Raw genomic sequence first — 16,097 nt, 5'->3', positions numbered from 1 at the left:
ACTCGCCACCCAGAAAACAGCCCTCAGCCCCTCACCCAGACTGGCCAGGCACCCCAGTGGGGACCCCCACCCTGATCCAGGACACCCTTCAGGGCAAACCAGCCAGCCCCCACCCGTGCACCAGGCCTCTATCCTATATAGTAAAAGGGTAATATGCCTCCCGGCACCGGGATCAGCAGAGCAGAGAGGCTCCCGGCACCGGGATCAGCGTGACAGGGGGCAGCGCCCAAACCCCCTGATCGCCCTGTGGCTCTGTGTGTGAAAGGGGGCGGGGCCACAACCTCCCTATCTGCCCTGCTCTGTTATGACAGGGGAAGGCAGCCCACCCCCCTGATCAGCCCTGCTCTGTGCCTGATAGGGGGGAGCTCCCCAACCCCCTGATGGGCCCTGCTCTGTGTGTGACAGGGTGCGGCGCCCGCGCCCCCCCGCCCCCATGGGCCCTGCTCTGTGTGTGACAGGGTAGAGCCATAACCTCCCCATTGGCCCTGCCCTGAGTGTGACAGGGTGCAGCGCCCCAACCCCCTGATCCGCCCTGCTCTGTGTGTGACAGGGGGGAGCTCCTCAACCCCCTGATGGGCCCTGCTCTGTGAGTGACAGGGGGCAGTGCCCCAACCCCCTGATCGGCCCTGCTCTGTGCATGACAGGGGGTGGCGCTGCAACCTCCCCATCGACCCTGCTCTGAGCCTGAACAGGGGCTGCACTTAGGGATTGGGCCTGCCCTCTGTCACCCGGGAGCAGGCCTAAGCCAGCAGGTCGTTATCTCCCGAGGGGTCCCAGACTGCGAGAGGGCACAGGCCGGGCTGGGGGACGCCCTTCCCCCCGCCCCCCGAGTGCACAAATTTTTGTGCACCGGGCCTCTAGTATATATATAATAGCCTAAGCGGCTGTTACAACTGTAATGACCGGTCGCTATGACATGCTGACCACCAGGGGGCAGACACTCAACACAGGAGCTGCCCCCTGGTGGTCAGTGGGCTTCCATAGTGGGAGCATTGCTCAGCTGACAGACCCGTCCCAGTGGCCCACAGGCCTGGCGGCAGCCACTCACTCCCTCAGTAGTCCTGCAGGTCCAATCTCCAGAGAACACACCAGGCACAGATGGACCAGTGCCGCCAGCAAGATCCTGACAGTGCCGCCAGACTCCAGGAAGTCAGCCTCAGGCACCACAGCCACTTCCCCTCCCTAAGTGCTCCCCAAGGAAGAAAGGATATAAAAGCAGCTGCAGAGCCCTAACCAGTTTGGCTCAGTGGATGGAGTGTCGGCCTGCTGACTGAAGGGTCCCAGGTTCGATTCCGGTCAAGGGCATGTACCTTGGTTGCAGGCACATCCCCAGTAGGAGGTGTGCAGGAGGCAGCTGATCGATGTTTCTCTCTCATTGATGTTTCTAACTTTCTATCCCTCTCCCTTCCTCTCTGTAAAAGAAATCAATAAAATATATTAAAATAAATAAAATAAATAAAAGTGGCCAAAGGTGGCTCCTGAAAACTGACACGAACATCAGTGGGACGGATCTGGATCCCGGGCCGACAAGCAAGTCCCACCGGCCCCTCCACCCCCACCCCTTGGGACTTCATCCATGCATGAATTCATGCACCAGACCTCCAGTAAGTATATATAAAGAATGTTCATAAATCAAAAAGGAAAACACCAAACAACCCAAATACTTAAATAAGCACATCACAAAAGAGAATATCAAAAGAGCTGAAAACATACAAAGTGGTACTCAACTTAATTATTAATTATGAAAATGTAAAATAAAATCATAATATATCAGAGCAATGACAGCAAAAATGCCAGAGTAAGGAGCTATGAAAGTTAACCTCTCCATAAAAGCAACACCAAAATCGGCAAAAATAGAGTTATTTTTTCAGAACTCTGGAAATTAACCAAAGGCTTGCAGCAACCCAAGGAGCATCTAAAAGTCAACCAACATGGTTGCATATCGGTAAGAACTGTGGTTTTGTGGAATTTTAACTTTTATCCTACTCCCATTCACCTCCTCCAAGTTCAAAAATCAATAGCCTGCATTACCATACAAGAGGAAGAAGGATGGAGGACTTTCAAAGCATCGTTCACAAAGCAGTCATTATTTGACCTAACTGGAAGACTGCACCATCAAAGCTTCTCTCTACTGAACTTGCCCAGTGCTAAAATCTTCTCCTTGGAAGTACTTCTTGAATGTATTAAGCTTCCTGAGGCTGCCTGAAGTAGAAGCAAAGAACAGAATAAACAAAAATCTTTGAAAGAGAAACTAACCAATGAGATGTCCATAGGATACTTTGAAAAGAAAAGACATATTCCTGGGAATACAGAAGACCATGTACATGTGTAATGCCCTGCGTATGCTTAGGGCTGTGTGCATAATCAAGATGGTCCTAAGCTTTCACCTCTGGCTGACCTTAAGGCTCCATACAAGGACCAAGTGATGGTTAAGGTAGAGTTCTAACGTGATTGATTGGCTGTTGAGGATGTGCCCCAACATGCAACTGCAGGCCCTTGCCAAAAACTGGGAAAGTTTTGGTGGTTCTGAGCACTTAAGGAAATCTGTTCAATTTTAGCTAGCCACTAAATGCAAATCAGGGAGACGAACAATGCAGACTTCACAGAACTAGCTTAGAAGGCACAAAACATACAACTAGTACAACAAGCAGCAACAACAAACCCTGGAGAAGGGGGAAATCTCATATCCAGAGTTGGCATACTATATTATTTCAAATGTTTAGTTTACAATGAAAATGAAGAGACATGCAAGTCAAAATAGACAAAAAGCAAGAAAGTATTCCCTTATCATTGATGTTTTTTGATTTTAAAATAAAAGTTCCACTTCCTTTACTTTCTGAAGAAGTTATATAACAAAAGCTAACATAATGTAAAAATATTAAAATTTATTTAAAATGTATTCAGGAGATTAAAAAGTATGTATGAGAAAGTTTTGTGAGCAATGTCCAAACAGTAAGATAAAGTTCACTCACATATATAATCTGTTTATATGTCTCACGGATCCTCATGATTCTGAATCCTCCCTTCACCCTTAACTTCTGCTAACTCTAGTACCTATTGGAAATTATTTTTAATCTCCAATGGATTATTCACTATTTGAATTATTCATGACCTATTTTTAATCCTAGCCATGGCATTGATGTTCAGAATATTTTTGAGCTGCCCTTTATGGAATACTAGTGACCCAATGCGTGAAATCGTGCGAGACCCAGACCTGCGGAAAATCGCGCAAGGCCCAGTACCCCAGACCCCGCCACGACGTGCAACTCCCTCAAGTCCCACCACGCCGTGAGACCCAGAGTCAAGTCCCATCGCACTGTGGGACCCAGAATCTAATCCCCGCCCACCCCTGTGTACCTCGCTGCGCACACAGCCTCCTGATGAGCAGTCTTTGGTCATTATGGTGTTAGGACCACTGGGTTTTTATAATATACTCTAGAGGCCCAGTGCACGAAATTCATGTGGGGGGAGGGGGGGTCCCCTCAGCCCAGCCCGCACCCTCTCAAATCTGGGACCCCTCAGACATCCCTCTCACAATCCAGTACTGCTGGCTCCTAACTGCTCACCTGCCTGCCTGCTTGATTGCCCCTTACTGGCACCCCTGCCAGCCTGATCACCCCTAACTACCTCTGCCTGCCAACATGGTCACCCCCAACTGCTCCCCTGCCGGCCTGGTCGCCCCCAATTGCCCCACCTGCCAGCCTGGTCACCTCTCACTGCACCCCTCTGCCGACCTGGTTGCCCCAAACTGCCCTCCCCTGCTGACCTGGTCACCCCCACCTGCCTCCCCTGCCTGCCTGGTCGCCCCTCACTGCCCCCACCCCCCCAGCCTGGTTGTCCCAAACTGCACCCCCCTGCTGGCCTGGTCACCCCCAACTGTGCCCCCCTGCCAGCTTGGTTGCTCCTCACTGCCCCGACCCCCGCCAACTGGGTTGGCCCACTCAGCCTGCTGCCCAGTCGTTTTGTTTTCCCTCACTAACCCCCCTGCCGGCCTTATCGCACCACACAGCCTGTTTGGTCGTCCGTTCAGTTGTTTCGGATGTGACAGCCCCTAGATCGATACACACACACACACACACATATATACATATTATATATACATATATATATATATATATATATATATATATATATATATATTTTAAAATTTACAAAGAAAAATTATACGGTATTTTCATTAGTAAAACATAGGCCAAAAAATGTAGAAAAATAAGATTTTTCACAATGCATTAAAATTTGGTGATGATATATTATTTAAAGTAACCAGTTCACTACTCCTCTCATTTAGTAAAGTCTAACAATGCACTTACTTATCATGTACTATGAAAATTATAGATACACTGAAGCTCCAGCTACTTAAACTAACTTGCGTAGAGCTCAGCATTTGTCTCAGAACTCTCCCACAATTCATTCTTACTATAGTCTTGTAATGCCATTATGTATTTTAAAATATTTCCCCCCCCTCTGGCTCTATTTTTTTTTTATTTTTATTTTTTATTTTTTATTTTTTATTTTTTATTTTTCGCTTAAAGTATTACAAAGGGTATTACATAAGTGTCCTTTTTTCCCCCCCGCCCTTGACAAACCCCTACCCTCCCTTACCCCCCAGTGTCTTATGTCCATTAGTTATGCTTATATGCATGCATACAAGTCCTTCGGTTGAACTCTTACTCCCCTCCCTCCTGCCCCCCAACTCTCTCTGGCCTTCCCACTGCAGTTTGACAATCAGTTTGAGGCAGCTCTGCCTCTGTATCTATTATTGTTCAAAAGTTTGTAATGGTCTTTATTATCCATGAATGAGTGAGATCATGTGGTATTTTTCCTTCATTGACTGGCTTGTTTCACTTAGCATAATGCTCTCCAGTTCCATCCATGATGTTGCAAATGGTAGGAGTTCCTTCTTTTTAACAGCACCCCCTCTGGCTCTATTTTTGTTCACCAGTTTATGTTGTTCATTAGATTCCACAAATGAGTGAGATCATGTGATATTTATCTTTCTCCGACTGGCTTATTTCGCTTAGCATAATGCTCTCCAGGTCCATCCATGCTGTTGCAAATGGTAAGAGTTCCTTCTTTTTTACAGTAGCACAGTATTCCATTGTGTAGATGTACCACAATTTTTTAATCCACTCATCTGCTGATGGGCACTTAGTCTGTTTATTGGGGTATATTCCTAGAAGTGGGAATATTGGGTCAAATGGGAGTTGCATTTTTAATTTTTTGAGGAAATGCCATACTGTTTCCACAGTGGCTGCACCAGTCTGCATTCCCACCAGCAGTGCACGAGGGTTCCTTTTTCTCCACATCCTCGCCAGCACTTGTCATTTGTTGATTTGTTGATAATAATTCGGACAGGTGTGAGATGGTACCTCATTGTTGTTTTGATTTCATCTCTTGGATGATTAGTGACTTTGAGCATGCTTTCATATATCTCTTGGCCTTCTTTATGTCCTCTTTTGTAAAGTGTCTAGGTCCTTTGCCCATTTTTTGATTGGATTATCTTCCTTTTTTTAAGTTGTATGGGTTCCTTGTAAATTTTGGAGATTAAAACCTTATCGGGGATAACATTGGTAAATATATTCTCCAATGCATGGGCTTTCTTGTTTTGTTGGTTTCTTTTGCTGTGCAGAAGCTTTTTATTTTGATGTAGTTCCATTTGTTTATTTTCTCTTTAGTTTCCAATACCTTAGGACAGTGGTTCTCAACCTGTGCGTCGCGACCCCTTTAGGGGTCGAACGACCCTTCCCAGGGGTCGCCTAAGACCCTCGGAAAACACATATATAATTACATATTGTTTTTGTGATTAATCACTATGCTTTAATTATGTTCAATTTGTAACAATGAAAATACATCCTGCATATCAGATATTTACATTAGGATTCATAACAGTAGCAAAATTACAGTTATGAAGTAGCAACGAAAATAATTTTATGGTTGGGGGTCACCACAACATGAGGAACTGTATTAAAGGGTCGTGGCATTAGGAAGGTTGAGAACCACTGCCTTAGGAGATATTGCTTTGACATATGTCTAATATGGTGCTGCCTATGGATTCTTGTAAGATTTTTATGTTTTCCCGTCTTATGTTTAAGTCCTTTATCCATTTTGAGTTTATTTTTATGTATGATGTAAGTTGGTAATCTAGTTTCATTTTTCTTTTGCATATATATGTCCAATTTTCCCAGCATCATTTATTGAAGAGACTTGTCTTGACTCCATTGTATGTTCTTGCCTCCTTTGTCAAATATTGAACATAATGGCTTGTGTCGATTTCTGGGTTCTCTGTTCTGTTTCATTGGTCTATATGTCTGTTTTTGTGCCAGTACAAGGCAGTTTTGAGAAGAGTGGCTTTGTAGTAAAGCTCGATATCTGGCATTGTGATCCCTCCAACTTTGTTCTTCTTTCTCAGGATTGCTGCAGCTATTTGGGGTCTTTTTTTATTCCATATGAATTTTAGGAGAGTTTGTTCTAGGTCTGTGAAATATTCCATTGATATATTAATAGGGATTGCACTGAATCTATAGATTGCTTTGGGTAGTATGGACATTTTAATGATGTTGATTCTACCAATCCATGAACATGGTATATTCTTCCATTTGTTTATGTCTTCTTTGATCTCCTTTTTCAATGTCCTGTAGTTTTCCGAATACAGGTCTTTTACCTTCTTAGTTAAGTTTATTCCTAGGTACCCAAACTTTTTTGGTGCAATGGTAAATGAGATTTTTTTTTAAAGTTTCTTTCTGTTAGTTCATTATTGGTGTATAAAAAAGCCATAGGTTTCTGGATGTTAATTTTATATCCCCCTACATTGCTAAATTCATTTATTAAGTCTAGTAGTTTTTTGATGGAGTCCATGTACAATATCATGTCAATATCATGTACAGTTTCTATGTACAATATCATGTCATCTGTGAATAATGAGAGTTTTACTTCTTTTCCAAATTGGATGCCTTTTATTTCTTCTTCTTGTCTAATCACTATGGCTAGTATTTCCAGTACTATGTTGAACAGGAGTGGTGAAAGTGGGCATCCCTGTCTTGTTCCTGTTCTTAGGGGAAATGGTTTGTTTTTTTCCCATTGAGTATGATGTTGGCTGTAGGTTTGTCATACATGGCCTTGATCATGTTGAGATATGCTCCCTCTATTCCAACTTTGCTGAGAGTTATCAAAAAATGGGTGTTGGATCTTGTCGAACACTTTTTCTGCATCTATTGATATAATCATGTGATTTTTGTCTTCCAATCTATGTGATGTATCATGTCTTTTGATTTGTGAATATTGTACCAGCCTTGCATCCCTAGAATAAATCCCACTTGGTCATAGGTGTGATCTTTTTAATATATTGCTGGATGCAATTTGCTAATATTTTTTGAGGATTTTAGCATCCATGTTTATCAGGGATATTGGCCTGTAATTCTCTTTCTTTGTAGTGTCTTTATCTGGTTTTGGAATTAGGATAATACTGGGCTCATAAAAAGAGTTTGGAAGTGTTCCTTCCTCTTGGGTTTTCTGAAATAGTTTGAGAAGTATAGGTGTTTTTCTTTGAATGTTTGGAAAAATTCCCCTGTGAAGCCATCTGAACCTGAGCTTTTGTTTTTTGAGTTTTTATTATTACTGCTTCTATTTCATTGGTTATTGGCCTATTCAGGTTTTTTTATTCTTCCTGATTCAGTTTTGAAAGATTGTATTTTTCTAGGAATTTCATCCACATTGTCCAGCTTGTTGGCATATAGTTGTTCACAGTATTTCTGTGGTGTCCGTGGTTACTTCTCGACTTTCATTTCTGATTTACTTGGATCCTCCCTCTGTTTCTTGATGAGTCTGGCTAATGGTTTTTCAATTTTGTTTATCCTTTCAAAGAACTAGCTCTTGGTCTCATTGACCTTTTTTTTTAAGTCTCTATGTTATTTCTGCTCTAATCTTTATTATTTCCTTCCTTTACTTATCCTGGGCTTTTCTTGTTGTTCTCTTTCTAGTTCTTTAAGTTGTAGGGTTAAATAGTTTATTGATGATTTTCTTTCTTTCTCTTCTCTTTTCTTTTTTGAGGTAGGCCTGTAGTGCTATGAACTTCCCTCTCAGGACTGCCTTTGCTGTGTCCCAGAGATTTTGGGTTGTTGTGTGTTCATTTTCATTTGTTTCCAGGAAGTTTTTTTTTTATTTCTCTCTTGATCTCGCTGATAACCCATTCATTGTTTAATAATGTGCTATTTGGCCTCCATGTGTTTGAATGTTTTTGGGTGTTTTTACTCTAGTTGATTTCTCATTTCATTCCACTGTGATCTGAGAAGATGCTTGATATGATTTCAATCTTCTTAAACTTGTAAAGACTTGTTTTGTGTCCTAACATGTGTTATATGTATATCTTTGTGAATGATCCAAGTGCACTTGAGAAGAATGTGTATTTTGCTGCTTTGGGATAAAATGTTCTATAAATGTCTATTAAATCCATCTGATCCAGTGTGTCCTTTAGAGTCTCTGATTCCTTGTTAAGTTTTTGTCTGGAAGATCTGTCAAGTGAAGTCAGAGGGTTGTTAAAGTCCCCTACTATGACTGTATTGTTGTTGATCTCTCCATTAAAGACCTCTACAAATTTTTTTTATACATTTAGGTGCACCTATATTGGGTGCATATATGTTTACCCAGGTTATATCCTCTTGTTGGATCGATCCCTTCAGTATTATATAGTTGTCCATATAATACTTTGTTATCTCTTATGATGGCCTTCAATTTAAAGTCTATCTTGTCAGATATGAGTATTGCTACTCCACCTTTTTTCTTTTCTGTTTGCATGGAAAATTTTTTTTCCATCCCTTCACTTTCATCATGTGTTTCTTTCTTTCTTTCTTTTTTTTTTAATAACATCTGGGAATTTATTCAATTTTTAGGGATCCAATATTATAAAAGTTCCTATAATGTCATTAAAAAATGAACATATACCTATTAAAAAATGTAGTGAAAATTGTTTAATCATTTTAGAGCAGTCAAAATACAACGTTAATATTGGTGTTTTGATGTCTGAAAGCAATAATTTTGCCATATGCATCTTAATCTTTTTATATCATTCATTTTAAGTTGATGGTTAATTTAAAAACTGAGTTTTAATCAAAGTTGTTTTCAAACATTGTCATAATGTCACATTGAAGAGTCATATCAATGGTATCAGCCATTGCTTCTCTCCTCCTCCGCTCTTGCTCTCTCTCCCTTGCTAAATTATGGTCTTTGAGAAGCCCAAGTCTACTGTTCTCTTGAACTTTCAATGACTGCTGATGTTCTTTTTGCTTGTCTCCAAGGCACTTTTTTGGCATCTTATTTGAAAAGGATTCTAGAGTGGAGCCAGGGTGCCTTTGATTTTCTTGAAATACTTTGGGTTCGTTGTATTCTTTTCCAGATGTTTCCGTATTAGTTCCTGTGTTTGAGCTTTTACTTCCTTCTCTATTGCTGCTTTTCTAAACTGGTTGAAGAGCTCATCTGAGGATTTCCGTACACCTGAAGTTTTAACTGGTTTGCCTAAACTTTTCCAAGAGTCAGCATTCTTGATTTTTATATCCTTCTGCACAGAAACTTGACATTCAGACTCGACCACCATTGTGTCATCACCAGACTGAGGCATCACAGTTAGGCCATTCAAGTGATTTTCAGAACCACCTGAGAAAGGCAGGATTTGTAAAGGTGAAATGTTTTTCCACACTCAGTTTATGTTCTAATTCTTGATGATTAATTGCTAACTGGTGGTGATCTGGTGCGGTTCCACTTGAATGTGTAGTCTGATGAAAAAGGGCCATAGTACTAGAGGTTGTATCTTGCATATAAGATTGTATCTTTACTTTCTCTTTAGAAGGAGATCCATTCTGTTTCACTTCAGTAAATTTAGGTAACATTTCTGATTCGGAATCACTGCTACTACTTTCAGACTCTGACGAACTGCTGCTGCTGTCTCTCAACCGGGAACCAATTCCAACAACAGCTGTGGATGATGGCATTTTCTCAGATTTTGTTTGGCATTTTCTGGAATTTAACTGATTATTGACATCTACTAATTGCTTTTCCAACTCCTGTTTTTTCTGTGCATGAAGTTCTTCATTTGGCTTCATTATTTTCTTACCACGAGGTTTTAATGGTCTTTTTCTTAGACAAGCAGCACATATTTTTCTAGCTCTCTCAGTGTTGTTGTTTTCAGTGTTTTAAAGTCTATTTCTATCTCCTCATGGTTGGAATTTCTCAGTGAAGGTTCTCTTGACTGTATTATATGAACGACTTTTCCAAGTTTATCTCCAGGGAGTTTGTTTATATCCAAACTTAACCGCCTTTTCTCATCATGGCTCATAGGTTTAGCATTATCTTCAACCTCAGATTTCAGGGCCAACACTGGTTGTTGCCTCTTCTTTGGCTCATTGCTCTTAGATTTCTCCTTTAATTTCATTTGCTTAAACTTCTTTCTTGGATTTTCATCTGTGTTATTAACCTTTCTTTTTTTCTTTTCCCGTTTAGATTTGTCTTTTTTTTTTTTAAGCTTATGGAGTAGTACTTGGGATAGAACCTGCAGTTGCTGATGAATAGCTTTAAGCTGCTTCTGAAGCCTTGCAATACACTGAACTTGGTCATCTTCAGAATCACCAGAAGAATTATCTTCAGAGGAAGTTTCAGTACTGCTTTCTCTACCAAGGGACTTTGTGGTATCTGTTTTGATATTAGATAGAGGCTTACTTTCAACAGGTTCATCTGGGATCTTTGCAAAATGCATTTCAAAAACATCCTGGAGCATTCTTGCCATTGTCACTACTTCATGATCTGGAGGATTGTATCTGTAGCAATTCATGAACATTAATCTAACATCTGCAGCAAATTCATATGCATCCTTATATTCTTGGCTGTCCATTTTTCTCTTGATAGTTCCAAGATCCATTGGATTTTTCACAATGTCATAGTAGTTATGGAGTCCCAATGCATTAACATCAACAGGATTATAAAAGGGCCATGCATATGAAAAGTGCTTCTTTGCAAACAGTTCTTTCAGAATCTCACTACAGTGCCTTAATGGTTCAGTTACTTTAACTTTATATTGTTGCTGAGAATTCGGCAAAACATTCTTCTGCCCACTTTCTTTTATGGGTGGCATTTTGGCTGTTTTTTTTTCTGGAAGTGCTGGGGAAGGTTCACCACTTGCATTAACGACTGAAGTTGTAGGAGTTGTTGTATCTGCTTTCCTCTTTATACCCTTTGTAACCTGGGCCACTGTTTGTGAGGCAGAGTCGGGTGGAGCACCTTGTGCCATATTTAAAAGAGAAGTAGATGATTCAGGAAATACAGAGGGACTCACTTGCGGCTTAAGTACTTTTTCTGATCCTTTAGGAGACTGGTTTTCTTTAACAGAAACTTCTTTAACAGAAGAAACATGCTGTTGAGTGCCTTTCTTTATTCTTTCCTTACCACCCACAACTTGCTCTATTTTTGGCATCTGCAATAATTTCTGTTTAAATAAATTCTCTAGAGCTTGTACCATAAGAACAATGTCATCTCCAGGCTTATTGTATAAATAACAACTCGAGAACATTGTTCTGAAGTCTTATATGCATTCTGAAGCCTTCACATAATACTTATTTTCCAAGCGCTTCTTAATTGTACTTAAATCCATTGGGTTTTTGATAATGGTGTAATAATCAGGCAACTCTAGTTTCATGGCATCCACAGGCTGCTGAAAAGACCAGGAAAAACTATGCTTTCATAAAGCCTTCAAGACAACTTTTTGTAGATACTGCAGTTGATTTGTCAATCTCCCATTTTTCTTAGTATTTATATACTCTGGTGGTGGAGGGTTAATAATAGCTATTTGTGTACTTGGCAGAGACATTCTTAATTGCTTCAAATTCTGATATTCTAATGTCTACAAATACATGTCCTTTTTCTATATAAGTACTAGAAGTTGTTTCATTATGTATGCCTTAGTTTTAGATGATTTAGGTTATTTCAATCTTTCACAGTATTTCTGTTTTTCTAAGACACAAATTGATGTCTTAGCAGGAAAAGTCTGTAAGTTTCTTGATTACAGGATCCTCCCCAGCTCAGGGCTTGTCAATGTGTTTCTCTCACATCAATACTTCTCTGTCTTTCTCTCTCTGTCTTGTAAGAAGGATCTTGTCTGATCACCCCCTGGAGCTTGCACAGGATAAAATGGTGCAGGCCACGGTTCTCCACCAACCGTCACCGCCAGCTCTCGCCCCGATGGCGCCTCCATGTGTATTTCTTCTGTTCTGAAGTGGGTCTCTTATAGACAGCATATAGTTGGGTCATGTTTTTGTTTCCATCCAACTACCCTATGTCTTTTGATTGGAGCATTTAATCCATTTAAATTTAGGGTTATAATTGAGAAGTACTTATTTATAGCCATTTTAATTCTGTATGGCTAGATTTCTCTCTCTGTTTCTTCTTCTCAGCAATCCCTTACAGCAGTCCCTTTAGCATTTCTTGTAATGCTGGCTTGGTGATGATGTACTCTTTTAGCCTTTTTTTGGTCTGGGAAGCTCTTTATTTGACCATCTATTTTGAATGACAGCCTTGCTAGATATAGTAATCTTGGTCTCAGATCCTTGCTTTTCATTACCTTGAGTACTTCATGCCATTCCCTTCGGGCCTGTAGAATTTCTGATGAGAAATCAGGTGTGAGCCTTATGGAAACTCCTTTGTAGTAACAGTTTGCTTTTCTCTTGCTGCCTTTAAGATTCTCTGTCTTTAATAATTAGCATTTTTATTATGATGTGTCCAGGTGTGTAACTGTTTGGGTTCTTCTTATTTGGGGTTCGTTGTATCTCCTGAACTTGTGTGACTTTTTCCTTTACCAGGTTAGGGAAGTTTTCTGCCATTATTTCTTCAAACTCCTTCTCTATCCTTCCTCCCTTTCTGCCTCTTCAGGCACACCTGCTATTCTAATATTGTTATATTTTGTGGTGTCCCACAGGTGCCTTAAGCTGTCCTCCTGTTTTTTAATTTTTTTTTTCTTTTTGGTTCTCTAATATTTTCAACTCTGTCTTCTAATTCACTGATTCAATCCTCAGGTTCTCCTAATCTGCTATGTATTCCTTCGAATGTGTCTTTTACTTGTGTTATGTCATTCTTTATCTCAGACTGTTCTTTTTTCATAGTTAATATATATTTTTTTCATACTGTTGAGCATTTTTACCATCATTACTCTGAACTCTTGTTTTAGATAAATTTCTTATCTCTGCTTCATTTATCTCTTCTGGAGAATTTGCTATTTTTTTCATTTGGGGGTTGTTTCTTTGTCTCCTCATTTTGGTTGTCTGTTTGGGTTTGTGACTATGTTTTAGGTATATCCTCCACACCTCTCAATCTCTAGTGCAGGACAGTGTTAAAGGGCTGTTTCTGACTCACTGGATCAAGCAAATACTCAAAGCCTCCAGAGACAGGCTCTGTATACAGACTAAGGATTCTGACTTAAATTGCGCCCAGGCAATTGTCCTCAGTCTTAGGGAGAGTTTTTTTTCAACAGGGTGGGACAGTTGCTTCTGCATAGAAGCTAATTATTACTTTTAATCTCTCTCTCTTTTTTTTTAAAATATATATTTTATTGATTTTTTACAGAGAGGAAAGGAGAGAGATAGAGAGTTAGAAACATCGATGAGAGAGAAACATCGATCAGCTGCCTCCTGCACATCTCCCACTGGGGATGTGCCCGCAACCCAGGTACATGCCCTTGACCGGAATCGAACCCGGGACCTTTCAGTCCGCAGGCCGACGCTCTATCCACTGAACCAAACCGGTTTCGGCTACTTTTAATCTCTTAAGTGGCCTCAGAGCAAGGCGTTTCCCAATAGGGTGTGTCAACTGTCTTCCCCCCAGGCAAGGCAGATGTCTATGTGGGAAAGATGTCCTCCGTTGTGTGAGGGAATGACTCGGCCCAGGAAACTTGGGGTGCCTGCCTTCTGAGCTCTATAACCCAAGTCCCCAGTCCTGGATTCTGCTCTCACAGGTCCAGTACACATCACACTCCTTCTGCCAGAGCACAAGGTGGGTGACTCCACAGTGAATTTTTGTGCATTGGCTCCTCAAGAGGGTGCCCAAACTTTCAGCTGCCATACCCTGGCAGATAGCACCCCACTGCTTTTCACAGCTAGACGTTATGTGGGTACCCTCCTCAGATTTGGTGCTCTCTGCTGGGGAACCCGGCTTGGGGATTAGATTACAGAGCTCTCAGTGCCCCACCCACCACAGCTGAGATATCTCTCTGGGACTTCAGTTGCCATCTGTGGGTGCCCAGCCAGCCCTTTCACGCCTCCACCCCTCCTATCAGTCTCTATGCGGTCTCCACCTTCGGTCCTTGGGTATTAGGGTTCTCTATTGTGAGTTTTCCACAATTATTCAGGCTTTCCTGATTATTCAGGAAGCCTTTCTGTATTTCAGTTGTAATTCCAGCTTGTTCCTAGGAGCTTGTCTGTACAGCATCCACCTACTCTGCTGCCACTTATAATTCTTTACTCATTATCTTAATTCATCATTGATGTTTCTATCTCTTGCCCTCTCCCTCTCTGAAATCAATAAAATTTATTTAGGAGTCAAGATGGCGGCTGACAGGATGGCAGTGAGAGAGTGTGAGGGAGCGAAAGGGGAGTGTGTGGACATGTGTGATGTATGTGTGTGTGTGTGTGTGTGTGTGTGTGTGTGTGTGTGAGGGACAGTTAGATCCTGCAGGACTTTTGGGGGCTGGTGGAGAGGACCCTCTTAGGCAAGGAGCCCCTGTTACTGCTGCAAGCACTTCCGGGCAGCCACCATTGCCATAGAAACCACACCATCTTGAAAGGGAGAGCTGCTGTGACTACAGTCCAGCCTCACCACCACCCAGACTGGCCTCAGACACCACCCAGGACCTTACAGCCACTCCGAAGAAAGACCCGCCACCACAGATGTAGACCTACAGACATCGGGACTCTAGCTTCCTCAGCCACAGGCTCCTGTGAGTTTCAGAGTGCACAACCTTCCCCCCCAACCCGCCACTGTGGCACAGGCCCTGCACATCCTGGCAACTGGGCTCTCCAGTGACTATTGAGGCACGCAATGCTCCTGCCGACCCACCACCGCTAACACAGGCCCCATGTGTCCCGGAGCCTGGGCTCTCTGGTGACTCTCAGGACACACACTCTCCCGACAAGCCCTCCGCTTCAGTCACAGGCCCCACATGACACAGCGCCTGGACCCTTTGGTGATAGCAAAAATGGGGAGACAAAGAAAAACCCCAAAGAAAAGAAAAGGAGGAATCACCAGAAGAGGAACTAAATAAAACAACGGCATTCAATATGTCAGAAAAAGAATTCAGAGTAAAGGTCATACAGTTCATAAACCAAATGGATGAGAAAAATCAATAACTTATGTAAGAACCTAGAGGAAATAAAAAATGATATAGCTACAATAAAAAGCACAATGTAAGGTTTCAACAATAGACTAGAAGAAGTGGAAGACTGAATAAGTGAGTTAGAAGATAGGGCAGGGAAATATACCCAATCTGAACAGTTGCTGGAAAAAAAAAATTAGAAAGCAGGAATAGAGCTTAAGGGAGCTTTGGGACAACGTGAAATGAAGTAACATACATATAATAGGGGTGCCAGAAGGACAACAAGAGGAACAAGTATTAGAAAACATATTTGAAGAAATAATCAGAGAAAACCTCCCTGATTTGGGAAAGAAAGATCACACAAGCACAGAGTCTCAAACAAGATGAACCCCAAAAGATCCACACCAAGACATGTTGTAATTACAATGGCAAATATTAATCACAAAAAGAGAATCTTAAAGGCTGCAAGAGAGAGACATAGAGTTACCTACAAAGGATCTCCTATTAGATTATCAAATGATTTCTCAACAGAAACACAACAGGCCAGCAGGGAATGGAATGAAGTATACAAAGTGATACAAAGTAAGGGACTGAATCTAGGAATACTCTATCCAACAAGGCTATCATTCAAAATTGAAGGGGAAATCAGGAGCTTCGCAGACAAAAAAAGTCTAAGGAAGTTTATCACTACCAAGCCAGCAATGCAAGAAATATTAAAGGGACTGTTGTAAAAAGAAGAAAAAAAGGAACACAGGCA

General features: G+C 41.5%; 2 protein-coding genes across 5 annotated transcripts in view; both read right to left on the bottom strand.

Annotated features, from left to right (window-relative positions):
• Positions 1–16,097, bottom strand: part of UGGT1 (UDP-glucose glycoprotein glucosyltransferase 1) — a 191,545-nt gene that overhangs the window by 9,398 nt on the left and 166,050 nt on the right. The gene's annotated exons all lie outside the window — the stretch shown is intronic.
• LOC139015399 (bromodomain testis-specific protein-like) lies at positions 4,706–14,750 on the bottom strand. The gene is given in 4 exon segments (XM_070423224.1): positions 4,706–9,373; positions 9,376–9,682; positions 9,684–10,138; positions 10,141–14,750. Coding segments are annotated over 4 exon segments (2,574 nt in total). The 5' UTR covers positions 11,678–14,750; the 3' UTR covers positions 4,706–9,098.

This window comes from Myotis yumanensis, unplaced genomic scaffold (genome assembly GCF_028538775.1).
Source record: "Myotis yumanensis isolate MYYU_CA2020_CCGP unplaced genomic scaffold, mMyoYum1.0.hap1 SCAF_8, whole genome shotgun sequence".
NCBI classification, from domain to species: Eukaryota; Metazoa; Chordata; class Mammalia; order Chiroptera; family Vespertilionidae; genus Myotis; species Myotis yumanensis.
Note: the sequence above shows the minus strand (reverse complement) of the source record. Positions and strands in the feature narration are given on the sequence as shown.